At 39.5% G+C, this 17894-nt stretch overlaps 2 protein-coding genes across 2 annotated transcripts; both read left to right on the forward strand.

Moving 5' to 3' along the window:
• Nucleotides 1–221: 221 nt before the first annotated feature.
• LOC137946712 (agamous-like MADS-box protein AGL90) lies at nucleotides 222–910 on the forward strand. The gene is made up of 2 exons (XM_068793026.1): nucleotides 222–448; nucleotides 586–910. The coding sequence occupies exons 1-2, from the start codon at nucleotides 222–224 to the stop codon at nucleotides 908–910; spliced, it is 552 nt and encodes a 183-aa protein (XP_068649127.1).
• A 5089-nt stretch (nucleotides 911–5999) lies between these two features.
• On the forward strand, nucleotides 6000–6686 carry LOC137946713 (agamous-like MADS-box protein AGL80). The gene has a single exon (XM_068793027.1). It carries the CDS (start codon nucleotides 6000–6002, stop codon nucleotides 6684–6686), a length of 687 nt encoding a protein of 228 aa, XP_068649128.1.
• Nucleotides 6687–17894: the final 11208 nt, after the last annotated feature.

A 17894-nucleotide genomic window follows, 5' to 3' on the forward strand; every position in this document is an offset into this window, starting at 1 on the left:
CTAGCCTAAAGAAAGTAAACCTCCATTTATTACGCAATTAAATAGTCCAATGGCCACTCTAGAACACCTCGACAACAGGTGTTGGCATCTTTTCAAGATTAATGCTGATACTTACCCCCTCCTGATTTCCTGTGCATGCCACAGACAGGCAACCTTTCAAACCATTCAAGACAAACCTCAAACTCGAAACGGCAGATCATCTGCCTCTTCCTACTCCACTCATGGCACGCAAGAAGGTGAAGCTTGCTTGGATATTGAACGACTCTACGAGGAGGGTGGCATGTAGGAAGAGGACAAAGGGTTTACTGAAGAAGGTGAGCGAATTGAGCACCCTCTGTGGGGTGGAGGTGGCTGTTGTAGCGATCAACCCCAGCAACCCAGAGCCTGATATCTGGCCGTCCGTCCCTGATGCTATCCGCACTTTGGAAAAGTTTAAGTCTCTTCCCGAGTTGGATCAAATCAAGAGGACGATGAACCAGGAAGGTTTTTCAGGAAAAAGATTGAAAAACTCGACCAACAAGCGAAGAAGATAGCGAGTGGAAACCAAGAGCTTCACCTGGATACCCTCTTGTATCAATGTCTCAGTGGGAAAAGCCTTGATGATCTTAACAGCCAAGAGCTTAGTGATTTGGCCGGGATGATCGACGCCAAGGTCAATGCACTAGAGGAGAGGTTCAACGATCTCAAAGGCAAGGAGACTCATTCGGTTCAGCAGGCATCAGTTGAGGAAGGGATTGGAAGCACCAATGACAGCTGCAGGATGGTTCCAATGATGGAGTTTCTTAAAGAGCAGACTTGTTTCATGGAAACCATGGACACTGATGAACATGTTGGACCATCCAATGGCGCCGGTGCTGTGAAACTATTTGATGCTGACGACTTGGTTGATGAATTTTCAGGTGATTTTTGAATCAATATAAAACCCCCAATGATCCAAATCTAGAATTGTCATCAATAAGCTTAAGGTCAGATGAATGACCTGAAAATAATACTTGTAAGCGACTGGGTGAGATATGTTGAAACCAAAAAAATTCTAGAGGCTCCAAAACAGGAGGTTGAGAATGGACCCTAAAAGGACTCATGACAACCACCTATTTAGAGGTTCTACATTTTTTTTTCTTCTACAAACCCTACCTTACAATGAACTGGGATTGATTAAGCTTTCCTTAGAGATTATCTTTCCATAAAATGTGTAAGTTCCTTTTTTCCGCAATAACGCTGTTAATTATTGTTGTGGCTGGCACGACCTAGACGAGCATGTGTCAAACTCTTGAAAGTTAGAAATTTAATTCGGTAGTTCTTATTTAGTTCTATACGTTAAATGCTAGATTCTCTTGTTTCCATACAATATCTAGAATCTAATTCTTTGTTGATTTCCGTATATTGCGAGTTGTTCTGGTTTTTTGAAAATTTTAGTGGTTTGATTTAGTAGGAAATCATGGGAGATGAATTCTCTGAAATTTATTTGAATCGAATACTGTTAGTTAATTTATTTCATTTTTATTATTTTAGAAAAAAAACTACATGGAATTTTACCACTTTTCCTTAATTAGTGACATTTCTAGAGTGTAGTAGGAGAGCCTCAATTTGTCGTGTGAATCAGCATGTCTAGACATAGAACTTTACATGATCCCTATGCCGCCTCCCCTATTTCTCCACCATTTTCTGGACACATATATCTATTTATGAGAATCATCATTGTCGATTATAGAGGAGAAATGGGTGTTCTCAGTTGTTGATGGCAAAACTTGTTGAAAAGCTTGGAAGTAGGGAGAGGGAGCTGGGACCAAAATCGTTGTTGTGATTCGCCTTCCAAAGTCTCCAACGGTAGGGATTGCCATTCAATTGTTTTTCTCTCATGTCTCTTTCCCATCCGTCTCCAAGGGCTTTCTGTACATAACCAACAACCTTCGTTTTCTATTCTCCCTTTGCATTGAAGCGTTCCAATAGCCTTGCGGAAAGGAAAATCATATATAGGATTTGGCAGGCGATTGGTCACTGTGGTTGTTAGGTTTCGTATATCTTGTAAACAAAGTGCGGGATTCATAAGTTTTTACACCAAAGTTTTTCTTTTTCCTATTTTGCTTCAGCTTTATACAAGTTGTAGGAAAACTAAAATCCAAACCTTCATGTAGAAAACCTCTCCACAAAAATTTTAGTATTTGTTTCCTCTTATTTTTTGAGGTAATCTCTTAATGCTAACTCCACTCAAGTTTTTCTGAAGAACAGATTGGAACCGTTTCACAACTGCTGCTGTAAGAATCCATGCTGCGAAGAAAAAATGAAAATGGGCATTTTTCTTAAATTTTTTCTCTATCTCAATGATCTGGTTTTCTAGTCCTTGAATCCGAAGGATCTAATTTAGTACAAATGGATGAAACTAGCTTTGCTTTTCAAAGGAATTTTTTGTGTTTGATTATTGAATAAAATTTATGCATAATTATACAGTTTTTATGAATGATTTTATGCTTAGTGTATAGATAATTTTATGTAGCGTTAATATACAGAGGTTATGCCCAATTTTATGTAAAATGTATGCATAATTTTATATATAATTTATTTGACATGTATTTTATGCAAAATTTTAAATGTAGGTTGGAGCTTGAACTTGGTTAAAATTTTTGGGCTTGAGCTCGATTACAATTTTAGGCTCGAGGCTAGCTTCGGTTCAAGCTCGAGTTCAAAATATTTAAATCAAGTCCGACTTGAACATAGGCAGGTTCGGGCTCAGCTTGATTCGATGCCACCCCTACATGGAGCCCTTACCTTGGAATTAAAAATGCATTAAAGTCAGCTAAACGACTTAGACAATTAAAAACACGCAAAAGGTTTACAAAACTGGAGCATCCAACCAGAGAGGAATTTTTTTTGTGACACTACCTGCATCACTTGCTATAACATACCCCAATATGAATAAGTTACAGAACAACAAATTGAACTATCACCGGCACCACTGGTAACTTTTGCTTCGACATTAACAACCTTTGTGGGATCTGCCCCAACGGTTGCCTCATTGGCAAATTGCAACATGTCCTTGAAAACCTTAGCCATGGTGTCTCTGCCTGACTCTGCCCACTATTGGGTTCATAAAATTACACCCCTCCTGAAGAACGAGCTTGTCCTTAAGGTCGACAGTGGGGATGCGTGCCAAACATCTCCACATCTCCCCAAGTAGCATCTGTGGCAGCTATCATCCATCCAGCTCAGATACACACTGTCATCCATCTTGTACCATTGCCTCGGAATATTCCTCCCATAGCAGACGTAGTTCCCAGAAATTGCCCTGTTGTTGAGCTGGCCAGTTGTTTTGGACTACAAGCGTTGGACAGCAAGTGGCAGAACACTAGGGCCCTCCAATCTAGTTAGTTGCTGCTTGACCCTGTCATAGGAGTTGCATCTACCACAGCAGGGATGTTTGATTTCTCCTTCCAATTTTTTGGTAGAAGTAAAGTGTTACAGGACTCCGAAGTCACCCTCATGATTGTTCTTTGATGTACATGGAAGTGAGCTTTGTCTATTAGCTGTTGTGTTCTGTTCGCCAATCCCTCCAAGTCGAAAGGTAGATTCCTGGTGGTGATGTATGTTAGAAGAAATTCCTGGTGCTTGGCCTTTTTGCCCGTCCAAAACAGCGTCTGCTGCCTCTTCTGTACATATATCATGCTCGGAGATTTGAGGTCGTCTGACCTTTTCTGCGGCAGCAGCGAGTTGCTCCCTTGTAAAAATTTCTGGTCTACGCATTTTCTCAAATAATTCTTCCAATACATCGAGTATTGCCCTACATTTTTCTTGGAACGAAGAATCGCTCATTGTATTCCTGCTTTGATATCATTTGATACGGTCCCGGATCTAACACATGGATTCGTAGGGAGGAAGAAGAGAAAGATGAAAGCCAAGCCAAATGGAAGCTTGGAAAACCTAGGTTCGTTAAGGAAAATGCACACTCCTGAGCTCGTTGAGGAGAACTCAAAACCCTTCTTTAACCTAAATCAATGCTTGACTTTCTCATTACTCTTACCCCTTAAATAGGGTCCACCCTTACAAGGTTTAAGATAAAATATTACGAAAATACCCCTATAAAAAATATTCCAAAAATACCCATGTGGCCTAAAACTGAAATAAATAAAATAAATTAAAGAAAAACAACTAAAATAGTAATGTTATTGAGTGCATAATAAACACTAGCCCAACACTTATGACTTATAGCCAATAGCTATAAGGTACAAGCACCTAGACCATCCTCTACCTTCGCCAATGTCGCCATCCCCATTGAGCTTCACTTCGTCGTCATTGTTGCCGTCCACCTTACCGGCTGTCGACCATAGTCTCCACAAAACTGAAATAAATAAAATAAATTTAAAAAAATAACAAAAATAGTAATGTTATTGCGTGCATAATAAATACCAGCCCAACACTTATGACTTATAGCCAATAGCTACAAGGTACAAGCACCTAGACCATCCTCTACCTTCGCCAATGTCGCCATCGCCATTGAGCTTCACCTTCGTCATCATTGTTGTCGCCCCCCCCCCCCCCCCCCCCCCCCCCCCTGTCACCTCGCTCCCTCTCCTCTCGATGCCTCGTCCAACGCAAGTACATGGGCAACATGTTAAGTTGCACGTGCGAAAAAAATAAACTCTTCTTCCCAGATGATGTGATTTTGTCCACCCCATCCGCTGCCCTTCCACATCTCTTTACTGGATGTGACAATTTTGTCAGCCCTAGCTACTACTAGTACCATTGTTCTTTCTATGGACAATGCAATTTCGTCTGCCCCAACCACTACTAGTGCACTACCCATCCACATCTCTTCACTGAACTATGTGATTTCATCCACCCCAGCTGCTACCAGTGTCGCTGCTCTTCCACATCTTTTCACCGGACAATGTGATTTCGTATACCCCAATTGCTACCAGTGCCGCTGCTCTTCCACATCTCTTCTACGAACGATAAGATATTGTACGGCCCAACCGCTACTAATGTTGCTACCCTTCCACATCTCTTCATCGAACGATGCGATTTTATCTGCCCCAGCTGATACCAATGCCGCTACTCTTATCGGATGATGCGATTTTGTCCTCCCAAGCCTCTACCAGTGCCATTGCTCTTCCCATCCTTTTGCTTCCAAGAACCCTCGAAACAAATCTCCTTATAAAGCCTCTGCCAAATTCATAGTTTCAGTTGCTACGAGACAAGATTGGTCTCTCTAACAAGTGGCCTATCCTGAGGGGGCATGATAGGGGATAAGCATAATTCCTTCAGTTATCGGATAAGATCCCATTGGATTTAACCCATGTTGTATTTATCTTATCATGTAAATCTTATCTTCTCTATTTTAAATTGTATAAATACCACCCTTACACAAATGTAAAGTTTTCATTTAGTTCATCCTCTTATGTTGTTCAGTTCAACATCCAACAGTATAAACATGTATCGAGAAGGTCTGATCACCAAAATCTGAAGCAAATAAATTTTGGGACTTGTCATAAAGAAAATTTTTAATATGTTTACTTTAAGCAAAAATAGGAATTTATCGATTTTATTTTCCAAATTCATGAAACTATGAAATTAAACTTGAACTGACGAGAACCAACAATAAGAAGGCTACAAAGGTAAGCTTGCGAGAGTCAACCTCTCTTCCCAATCTAAATGATCAAAGAAGAAAGTAGTCCTCATGAGATTAACTGGTCTCCGCGCGTGCTTTCTGAACGAGGAAACAGCTTGCATAACTGAACTTTTATGTTTCCATTACATGAAAATGTACGTACAGAGACAGATTTTCTAGCCTAAAGAAAGTAAACCTCCATTTATTACGCAATTAACTAGTCCAATGGCCACTCTAGAACACCTCGACGCCAGGTGTTGGCATCTTTTCAAGATTACTGCTGATACTTACCCCCTCCTGATTTCCTGTGAATGCCACAGCCAAGCGACCTTTCAAGCCATTCAAGACAATCCTCAAACTCCAAAGGGCAGATCATCTGCCTCTTCCTACTCCACTAATGGCAGGCAAGAAGGTGAAGCTTGCTTGGATATTGAACGACTCCACGAGGAGGGCGGCATGCAGGAAGAGGACAAAGGGTTTATTGAAGAAGGTGAGCGAATTGAGCACCCTCTGTGGGGTGGAGGTAGCTATTGTAGGGATCAATCCCGACAACCCAGATCCTGATACCTGGCCGTCCGTCCCTGATGCCATCCGCACTTTGGAAAAGTTCGAGTGTCTTCCCAAGTTGGATCAAATCAAGAGGACGATGAACCAGGAAGGGTTTTTCAGGAAACAGATTGAAAAACTCGACCAACAAGCGAAGAAGATAGCGAATAGAAACCAAGACCTTCACCTGGATACCCTCTTATATCAGTGTCTCAGTGGGAAAAGCCTTGATGATCTTAACAGCCAAGATCTTTGTGATTTGGCCAGGATGATCGACGCCAAGGCCAAAGCACTAGAGGAGGGGATCAACGATCTCAAAGGCAAGGAGACTCATTCGGTTCAGCAGGCATCAGTTGAAGAAAGGATTGGAAACAATGACAGCCGCAGGATGGTTCCAATGGTGGATTTCTTTAAAGAGCAGACTTGTTTCATGGAAACCATGGAGCCTGATGAACATGTTGGACCATCCAATGGCACCGGTGCTGTCAAACCTTTTGATGCTAGTGACTTGGTTGATGAATTTTCAGGTGATTTTTGAATCAATAGAAAACCCCCAATGACTCAAATTCTGTCATCAATAAGCTTAAGGTTCTACATTTTTTTTTCTTCTACAAACCCTACCTTGCAATGAACTGGGATTGATTAAGCTTTCCTTTGAGATTATCTTTCCATATAATGTGTAAGCTCCTTTTTTTCGCAATAACATTGCTAATCATTGTTGTGGCTGGCACGACCTACACGAGCACGTGTCAAACTCTTGAAATTTAGAAATTTAATTTGGCAGTTTTTATTTAGTTCTATATGTTAAAAGCTAGATTCTCTTGTTTCCATACAATATCTAGAATCTAATTGTCGGTTGATTTCCGTATATTGTCGGTTAATTTTTTTTTTATTTAAGAAATTAACTTCACGCTGCCAATTCAAAATAGAGTTGATCTCCAAATGAATAAGAACTTGTGTATGTTTTCCATCGTATGGATACAATTTGGTAGTTCTTATTCAGTTCTATATGTCAAAGCAAGATTCTCTTGTTCTATACAATATCTATAATCAAAACATCAGCTAATTTTTTAATCTTGTGAAGTTGGATCTGGTATTGTGACAATTTTTATCTCTTTGTTTTAGCAGGAAATCATGGGAGTAGAATTCTCTGAAATTTTATCTAGCTTAAATGTTATTTGTTAGTTTATTTCATTTTTTACTAATGTTATTCTACAAACTGTGCCTTTATTAATTATCATACAAACAGTAGCACCACATTGCCTTTTTCAGTGACATTTCCAGTGTCCAGATGATGATCCTGAATTTGTTGTGCCATTGAGTCCTTAATAACCATTGCATTCAGCATGTCTAGATAAAGAGCTTCATATGACCCAAGATTAGTGAAAGTTATTTTAAAATAATCCCATTAGGGACCTGAGTTGATCCCCACAGAATAGAATAAGAAGAACTGGTGTGTATGTAGGAGATTCCTGTAGGAGCAGTTTCATTCTACATAGGATGAAGAGTCAATTTTGTAAAATAGTCATGGAAACATATTAGAATGCATCATGTGAATGAATAGAGGAGCATAACCCCAATCGCTTTCTTATGTTCTCTCTCTAACACACCCTCCAACGGTCGAAGCCATATTCAGGATAAGTTGTGATGACAAACAGTGGAGAGTTTTTCCTTCTTTAAGTTACAGGAAACCTTCATATGGGTACTTAGCTTGGCTTCTTTTGCTCGGAGAGAACCAGAGAGAAATGGGTTAAAAGGATAAGGAAGACTTTAAAAGGGAAGGAGAAATATGGCTCGATTGACACGGCGTGATCGTTTCCAGCTCCAGAGGCATTCAAATGAGCTCCATCGAACTCGCCAAACCATGCATTCACCTGCCTCTTCAAGAACTTGGAAACGGATTTCAAGGTTCTGGATGTGATGCGTCGAAGCTTAGAGTTATCAAACCGTGCCTTTGCTGGTGATGCCAGATGTGTATAACTCCTTGTCTGGCGTCCGGCCAGGTCATTTGCTCATGGAGGCTTGTGTCTATTGAAGATTCGCCGGAGTGTTCAAGGGTTGGACGACGATGGCAATGTCCGTGAGAACTCCGGCATTGAGTCCTTAATAACCATTGCATTCAGCATGTCTAGATAAAGAGCTTCATATGACCCAAGATTAGTGAAAGTTATTTTAAAATAATCCCATTAGGGACCTGAGTTGATCCCCACAGAATAGAATAAGAAGAACTGGTGTGTATGTATTCTCTTGTCAATTGCTAAACGTAGGAGATTCCTGTAGGAGCAGTTTCATTCTACATAGGATGAAGAGTCAATTTTGTAAAATAGTCATGGAAACATATTAGAATGCATCATGTGAATGAATAGAGGAGCATAACCCCAATCGCTTTCTTATGTTCTCGCTCTAACACACCCTCCAACGGTCGAAGCCATATTCAGGATAAGTTGTGATGACAAACAGTGGAGAGTTTTTCCTTCTTTAAGTTACAGGAAACCTTCATATGGTTTTTAGTACTTAGCTTGGCTTCTTTTGCTCGGAGAGAACCAGAGAGAAATGGGTTAAAAGGATGAGGAAGACTTTAAAAGGGAAGGAGAAATATGGCTCGATTGACACAACGTGATCGCTTCCAGCTCCAGAGGGATTCAAATGAGCTCCATCGAACCCACCAAACCATGCATTCACCTTCCTCTTCAAGAACGTGGAAACTGATTTCAAGGCTCTGAATGTGATGCGTCGAAGCTTAAGAGTTATCAAACCGTGCCTTTGCTGGTGATGCCAGATGTGTTGTCTGGCGTCCGGCCATGGTCATTTGCTCATGGAGGCTTGTGTCTATTGAAGATTCGCCGGAGTGTTCAAGGGTAGGACGACGATGGCAACGTCCGTGAGAGCTCCGGCAGCAAGATGGGTGTGGGGTAATGGAAAAAATGGCGGAGACGGCAGCTGTTTGGCGGATTCTGATGGCCATAGGAGAGAGCTTGGGTAGGGAGACGGCAGAAGGGCACAAATGGGAGAGCGTGGTTTAAGAGTTATTTAATCTATGTTTTAATTGCCTAAAAACCCTTATAATATGGCATACAAAAGCGATGGTGCTTAGGGTCATTGCCAAAATGCCCTGGGCGCTTTGCTCCAGAGCTAGGGTATAATACAAAAGCAAGGGTTCTTAGGCACATTGTGAAAGTGCCAGATATGGACGTGTAGATCCATATTAGCTTGATTTGTAACTGGCTCTTATATAAAGGTAGTTAAATATGTGTTTGACAATTCATTACTGAAATGGGAGGAATTTACGAATTGCGATTCCTCGTGAGTTGACTTGTTACCGTATATTTTCTAACAAAAATACCTTTTACTCTAATTACTCTCCCCAGTTCCCCCTTTAGTTAGTTGATGATTACTCTTACTTACTTCAAACCTTACAAAGCAGTCGTTAAGCCTTTTTGGGTCCCTTAACTTTCAATATTGCACTAATTACCTTAAAGATGAAGAAACTTGCTCTTTCTTTTTGGTATTTTAAGTTGGCTTTTGTACATTATTATGCATTGTTACAAAGTCTTGGACTCCGTTGCAATATCATGCAGTTCAATGGTACTAAGTTCATCACTAAATTATTTTATTTATTTTTATAGTTTAAAATATATGCTGAACTCAAATAGGCTCCATCTTGAACTCATTTAAATTTTAGAGCTCATGTTCAAGCTCAATTTAAGGCTCGAGCTCACTGTTAAGCTTTGAAGTCTACAAGGTTAGGCCAAAGACAAACCTACAAGCTCGTCTTGACGCCACCCCTGGTCACGGTTACCTGTAAATACCGATAATGGTGTTCTCCTTGTCTCTCTAATGTTTTCTTAATGTCAGACTATAAAAAGGCTTTGTAAATTCTCTACAAAATTCAAGTTTCATATATGCTACTTAAAATAACAACTTCTAATACCATCTAGAATGAACAAAAACTTCAAGCAATAGGCATATGATAACATTTTTGTTATGACATATGACATGTTTTGTCATGAATAATTTCATACATTGAACCAATGAATTTTAACAATGAAAATTTTAGCAGAGAGAAGTCTAATATTTTTTAGTGTTACTTGTATCTTAATAACTCAATAGAAGTAATTTGGATTTGTAACTTCATCTAAGAGTTTGTGGATACTTTGGAATAACTATTAATCACGTTACATTGTAATAATTTTTTTGAATTTATGAAAAAAAGAAATACTTCATTGACTTCATTAACCTATTATAATCAGAGTTCATGAACCTCTATTTATAATAGAGGAAGGTAGAGAGTCCAATTACAATAAAACTACCTTTGTCCCAATTACACCCAAACTCTAACACTTAAAGATAAATCCTAGCATAATTAAATAACTCAATATAAATAAAAGACAAACATAACTCAAAGTAGAATTCTTCTAGGATGTGACCATAAGATAAAGATGCCTTTGTGACTCCTTGATCTTCCAACTTATGCGATAAGGATGCCAGCTCGTGGTAATCGTGGTGGATCCTACTTCTTATGTGCTTGGGCCCATCTTAACATACTCTTGGATATGTGGGTCTTCCTTGGTCGTGTGGGTTTGGGCCTATCTTCCAACACTTCCCCTCAATCTGGGGGTGAGAGAACAACATGAACTCCCAACTTGCTGCAAATGATGTATAAAATATTTTTGTAAAAAATGGCACATCTTCCAATATGCCTTTATTTTCCAACACTCCCCCTCATGTTGTTGCGTCCTTCCACGAGGCCTTGCTGGCATTATATAAGTGAGAGTAAAATTCACTCATAGCAGGTAAGACATTACTCCATACTCCAGTCCTAATACTTGATGTAGGGCACACTCCATTTTTTGTAGGTAGCGTATCTATCGGGAGTGTTCTGAAGTGTCCACTATCGTGTCCCTCCACAGGACAATGATTCTCAAGTGATAGGAGTAATAGAAGACATTATAGGGGAGGTTGTGGGTTTATTTATAATGGTGTCCCAATCCGGACACTGACTCTAATGGTATCCCAGTCGTGATATTTTTTAGAGTTAAATTTATCATGGTGTCCCAATCAGGGTACAAACTCTTATGGTATCCCTACCGTGATATTTTTGAGAGTCAAATAAATTAAGGTATGAGAAAAGGTGTTGAGGCTACCTCTTCTTCAATAATAATGTCTCATCCAAAGAGACATAATTGCAATAGCTGTAATGTAACACGACCATCTTCCAACACATATAACACGAACCAAAATAATAAATGTTGTAGAAAGACCCATGAAATAATCATAATCTTATATAAATATTTTTTCTTAGATGCATAAGCTTCATCTGTTGTGGTTTCCCTTTCTTGAATATTTTGGTCACATAAACTTATCCACAACATATGGAATAAAATACCTCTTTCTTGTACTTCTTCTACTTCTCTCTCTCCAGATGGGAGAAAATGGTAGTGATCCCAGCTTGAACCAAATATCATAGATGCAGCAATAAGCATAAAATAACATAGATGTAGTAATAATCCCTTAAACTAGGGAAATATTTTCCTAATATAGCAACTCAAACAGTGACGCAAAACAAAGGGCATAAATTCAGATTTTTCAATACAATAGAATACCGACATGACCTTTGATTATTCCAATGCGAATATATCTTTAAATATATATCAGATTAACATTAAATTTTATCCTTCTGACACTAAACTTAAATAAGTTTCATCCAAGTATAACTCATCTTTATAAAATATAATTATCTGAAGACAAATAATCTGATAGATTTCGGTCTTTGTCATTTGGCCGAACAAAGCACTGTCTTTTTTTTTTTCCAACATGACCATTGATTCTTCCAAGATCAATATCTCCTTATTAAAAATTTAGATCGAAAACTAGTTGAATAGGTAAGAAAATAGACTTACATATCTTTGTTTTTATATATAATTCTCTATATAAAGTATTGTTCTTGATAGCATAAAATACCTCAGAAGTTGAAGCTTTCTGCTACTGCTCAAACTTTTTTTTTTCAATCTGACATTTGCTCATTCAAATATCAATATCTCTTTGTAGATAACTCCGATTGGAAAAAAATCGTTTTTCATTGGAAAGTAGACTCAAATATCTTTCTGTCAATATATAATTTGCAATATGAAAATCTCATTATAGAGGTGAAAAATGAAAAGAAAACTAAGGGTGTATGGACTGGAAAAAAAATGAACCTAGACTTAGGATTTAGGGTTTAGAGAAAAGGATCTCATTATCTTTGTGGGTTGACCAAGTCAACTCACAGAACCTGCTCTGATACCATGTTGAATTTATGGAAAAGAGAAATACTTCATTGACTTCATTAACCTATTATAATCAGTGTACATTAACCTCTATTTATAATAGAGGAAGGTAGTAGAGTCCAATTACAATAAAACTATATTTGTCCCAATTATACCCAAACTCTAACACTAAAAGATAAGTCTTAGCATAATTAAATAACTCAATATAGATAAAAGACAAACATAACTTAAACTAAAACTCTTCTAGGACGTGACGATAAAATAAAGACGCTTTTATGAGTCCTTGATCTTCCAACTTATGTGATAAGGATGCCAGCTCGTGGTAATCATGGTGGGTCCTACTCTTATGTGTTTGGACCCATCTTGTGGGCCTTATTTGGTCGTGTGACCCATCTTATCATACTCTTGGATATGTACGTCTTCCTTGGTCATGTGGGTTTGGGCCTATCTTCCAACAAATTTAATTTCCCAATATGTAACCAAAGAATTTTATTTTCATTCAAGGGCTACTGCATTGATGTAATAGGTCATGTGCTCAACATTTCACTACATCAATAATAATGAAAGTTTGGGTAGAGCACTTATGGCATGATACATGACTATACATATTGTGATAGATTATGAACCATATACTAACAAGGTGTAATATGACTATAAGATATTGGCCATTTATAGAGCACACAAATTAATGTGCAAGTAGTTGTATTGTACTTTCACTTTAGGATCTCAATCACTTTCTAATCAAACTTGCCTTAACCTTAGGAATTTTTTCTTACTCTTACATGCGATATAAGAGTGCAACAAGACAACATAATGTGATATTCAAGCATCCAAGTTTTTATTTTTATTTTTATTTTTGTTGGTGCTAGATAGTTACACAAAATGTGATAGATTATGAACCATTTTATATTCTGATAATATATTTGGCATGTATAGAGCACACAGTTCAATGACCAAGTAATTGTATTAGAACTTCATTTTAGGATGTAGATCACTTTCTAATAATCTGATTTGAACCTTTGGAATTTACTATAAGTTTTGATAAAGATCAACCTAGATGGGGAGAGGGTGAAATAGTTTTATCAAAATTTCAAGTCTGATTTGAATTTTTAACTTGCAATCAATGTAATAACAAATGAACAAATTTAACAGTAAAAACAATCAGTCACCACTACACCACATATATTTGTACTCATTCACAATCAATATTTTATATTGCTACTCCACTTGCATAGAGCTAGGGGTAGCATCAAACTGAGGAGTTCGTGAGCGACGCAAGCTCGGCTCGGTTCGATTCGGTTTATCTAGATCTCGAACTGAATTCAAGATCCAGATCAGGCTCTTTTAAGTTAACAAGCCGAGCTCGACCAAACTATGGTTCTGTTTGAAAGCTCACGAGCCAGCTCGTTAACTTAACGAGGGCCCGAGAGCCAGGAGTTGTTAGAGATAACTCTTCGTGTTTATCGACTTCTCGAGAATCAGGTGAACGTGGAAATGCAACTAGCCCCTACCTTCTGAAAATAAGGGGAAACAACAATTGATGAACAAGGTATCTTTTCCCCACCAACTTTTCCCTCTTGATTTTCTCTTTTCCCATATATAGAAACATTAGGCCCTTCAAAAAAGGGTGAGCCAATGACAACAAAGTCGGAACAAAGTCGCGACGGGTCCCTATGCCGCCTCCCCTATTTCTCCACCGTTTTCTAGACACATATATCTCTTTCTGAGAATCATTATTGTCAATTATAGACGAGAAACTGGTGTTCTCAGTTGCCGATGGCAAAGCTTGTTGAGAAGCTTGGTAGTAGGGAGAGGAAGCTGGGGCCAAAACCGTTGTTGTGATTCACCTTCAAAAGTCTCCAGTGGTAACGGTTGCCATTGAATTGGTTTTTCTCCCATCTCTCTTTCCCATTCATCTCCAAGGGCTTTCTGTACATAACCAACAACCTTCGTTTTCTATTCTCCCTTCGCATTGAAGCGTTCTATTAACCTTGCGGAAAGGAAAATCATATATAGGCTTTGGCGCGTGATTGGTCACGGTGGTCGTTAGGTTTCGTATATCCTATAAACAAAGTGCATGATTCATAGGTTTTTACACCAAAGTTTTTCTTTTTCCTATTTTACTTCAGCTTTATACCAGTTGTAGGAAAACTAAAACTCAAACCTTCATGTAGAAAACCCCTCCACAAAAATTTTAGTATTTGTTTCCTCTTATTGTTTGAGGTGCTCTCTTAATGCTAACTCCACTCAAGTTTTTTTGAAGAAGAGATTGGTACCGTTTCACAACTGTTGTTGTAAGAATCCATGCTGCGAAGAAAAAACAAAAATGGGCATGCGATTAAGTCATTCAAAACCATTTTTCTTATATTTTTTCTCTGTCTCAATGATCTGGTTTTCTAGTCCTTGAATTCGAATGATCTGATTTAGTACAAATGGAAGAAATTAGCGTTGCTTTGCAAAGGAATTTTTTGTGCATGATTATTGAATAAAATTTATGCATAATTATGCAGCTTTTATGAATAATTTTATGCATAGTGTATAGATAATTTTATGCAGCACGGATATACAGAGGTTATGCCCAATTTTATATACAATGTATGCATAATTTTATATATAATTTATTTGACATGTATTTTATGCAAAATTTTAAATGTAGGTTAGAGCTTGAACTCGGTTAAAATTATTGGGCTCGAGATCGATTACAATTTTAGGTTCGAGGCTAGCTTCGGCTCGAGCTCGAGTTCAAAATATTTAAATCAAGCCCGGCTTGAACATAGGCAGGTTCGGGCTCGACTTGATTCAATGCCACCCCTACATAGAGCCCTTACCCTAGAATTAAAAATGCATTAAAGTCAACTAAACAACTTAGACAACTAAAAGCCTGCAAAAGGTTTACAAAAGTAGAGCATCCAACCAGAGAAGCATTTTTTTGTTTTTCTGTGACATTGCCAGCATCACTTGTTGTAGCATACCCCAATACGAATAAGCAACCGAACAACAAGTTGAACTATCACTGGCACCACTGGTAACTTTTGCTTCGACATTAATAAGCTTTGTGGGATCTGCCCCAATGGTTGCCTCATTGGCAAAATGCAGCATGTCCCCGGTAACCTCAGCCATGGGGTCTCTGTGTTGTGGATTCCATAGCACAACAGGTAGTTCAGAGGTAGCGTGGACGAGTCAGAGACTCAGGACGTAACTTAGTGGAGTAGCGCAGAGCTTAGCGAGTTCAGGAAGTGACTCAGAGCTTAGCGAGTTCAGGACGTGACTCAGGGGAGTAGTGTTAGTGAGTTTATGTTGTTATTTTTATTGTTTTTGTCAAAAAGGGTAGCCGGGATGGCAAAGTTGTAATAATCAGAAACAAAATACTTGAACCTTGGTTTATTAGGCATCGAGAAGGAATGAGAAACCAAGAAAGAACTTACAGGGATCTACGTTCTCCCAAAGGAACCAGGGTCGGCGTTCCCCTAGAACCCAAGGTGAAGGCTCCCTTTGACGACCCTTAATCCCTTCCTTCTGTTCCGACTTCTACTCTTCCCCACACTTCCAGTTCGTATTACATCTCACCGGCAACCATAGGTCGTCCAGAGAGAAGTTGGAAACTAGAAACAGGTTCGAAAGCTTCAGAAAATCTCTCCCTTCGTAGGATAACTTGATCTATGGTCAGAGACCACAACACATTGGTATCAGAGTGGGTCAATATGGGAGAATCATCAACCAACACTGATTTGCTGGCTGGTTCAGAGAGATGATGCAGGCTGAGACGGAGCACAGCTACGCCAGAGTTGGGGAAACCAAAGAACGTCTGATTGCATTACTGGACAGTCAAGTCGCCCAACAGGTACAAGTTCAATTTGAAAATTTATCACAACAACTATATCATATTGTTGGGGGAAGAAGCTTTGACCCACGGGATGGAGGGAGGAGCCTTGCGCCCAGACAAGGGCCTCCATTTGTTGGACGCACAGAACCTCCAGCAATAGGGGGAAATTTTAGTCCCGGTGGAGGGACAATCCCGAGGTACACTAAATTGGAATTTCCAATTTTTAACGGATCAGAGGACCCATTGATATGGCTTTATCGGTGTGAGAAATGTTTTTCTCACCAACGAACTGCAGACAGTGAAAAAGTGGGATTGGCCACCTTCCATATGCTCGATGAAGCGCAGCTATGGGGCCATCAGTTAGAATTGGAATATCTCGACTTGAATTGGCAGGAATTCAAGGAATTGTGCTCCATCCGGTTTGGGCCTCCGGCTCAAAACAATCCCCTAGGGGACCTGGTGCTGTTACGACAAACTAGCAAACTGGAACAATACCAAAAGAGCTTCCAAGAGAAATTAGCCAGGGCTAGCAATGTCGTCAGAGTGGACCAGCAAGTTAGCTTGTTTACGACAGGCCTGACAGAAGCCCTTCGCCTGGAAGTGGAGCTCCTGGCCCTGATAGAGTTGGCTAGAGCAATGAATTTGGCAAGAGCCCTTGAAGCCAAGCACTGATTTCAATCACGCAGACCTCCATGGCAGGGAGATCGACAATCTACAGCCACCTCCCACACAGCACCCCCATGGCGTAATGCGGCCACTGCCAGCTCCCCTCAGTTGCCCAAAACAAGCCCAACTCAACCTACCTTCATCCGGAAATTAAAGACGGAGGAAATGGAAGATCGAAGGTCCTACGACTTATGCTACAATTGTGATGAAAAATATACCTTCGGACATCAATGCCCGAAATTATTTTGGTTAGAACTTGACATTGATGAAGAGCCAGTGGCAGAAGAACAGATCCCAAAGCCAGTGGCAGAAGAACAGATCCCAAAGCCAATGGCCGAAGAACCAGATCCTGAAATATCCCTCCACGCCATTACAGGTCTACAATCTACCAAGACAATGCAATTATGCGCCCTCGTCAATGATCAACCACTCCTCAGTCTAGTTGACTCTGGGAGTACGCACAATTTTATTAGCTTCAATGCAGCCCAGCAATTACATTTACCAGTGCAGACACGTTCAACCGCTTAAGTGTCAGTGGCTAATGGTGCAAAACTTCTGAGTTATGGGATTAGCAGGGCAGTGTTATTCTCCATTGAGGGTAATCCGTTTGAAACAGAATTTCTGATCATCCCCCTCGTTGGGTTTGATATGGTTCTTGGGATTAAATGGCTACAAACTTTGGGGCCAATTTTATGGGATTTCCAAGCATTAACTATGAGCTTTGATATTGTTGTACAGAAGTACACTTTTTAGGGGAGCAAGACGGAAATCCTTCCACACCTCCATGTCATACAATAGTAGCAGCCATCGGTGTCAAATTTTAAAAAATTGTTGGAAGCTTATGAGGATGTCTTTCAGGCTCCTACAGGTCTTCTGCCTCTCAGACAATGTGACCACAAAATTGCATTGAAGGCTGGGTCTGAGGTCGTAGTGGTGCACCCCTACCGCTACCCCATCTCCAGAACAACGAGATCGGGAAGCAATGCAAATA

This window comes from Aristolochia californica, unplaced genomic scaffold (genome assembly GCF_029961685.1).
Source record: "Aristolochia californica isolate CCGP_79_NKW_82.1479 unplaced genomic scaffold, dmAriCali1.0.hap1 SCAF_12, whole genome shotgun sequence".
NCBI lineage: Eukaryota > Viridiplantae > Streptophyta > Magnoliopsida > Piperales > Aristolochiaceae > Aristolochia > Aristolochia californica.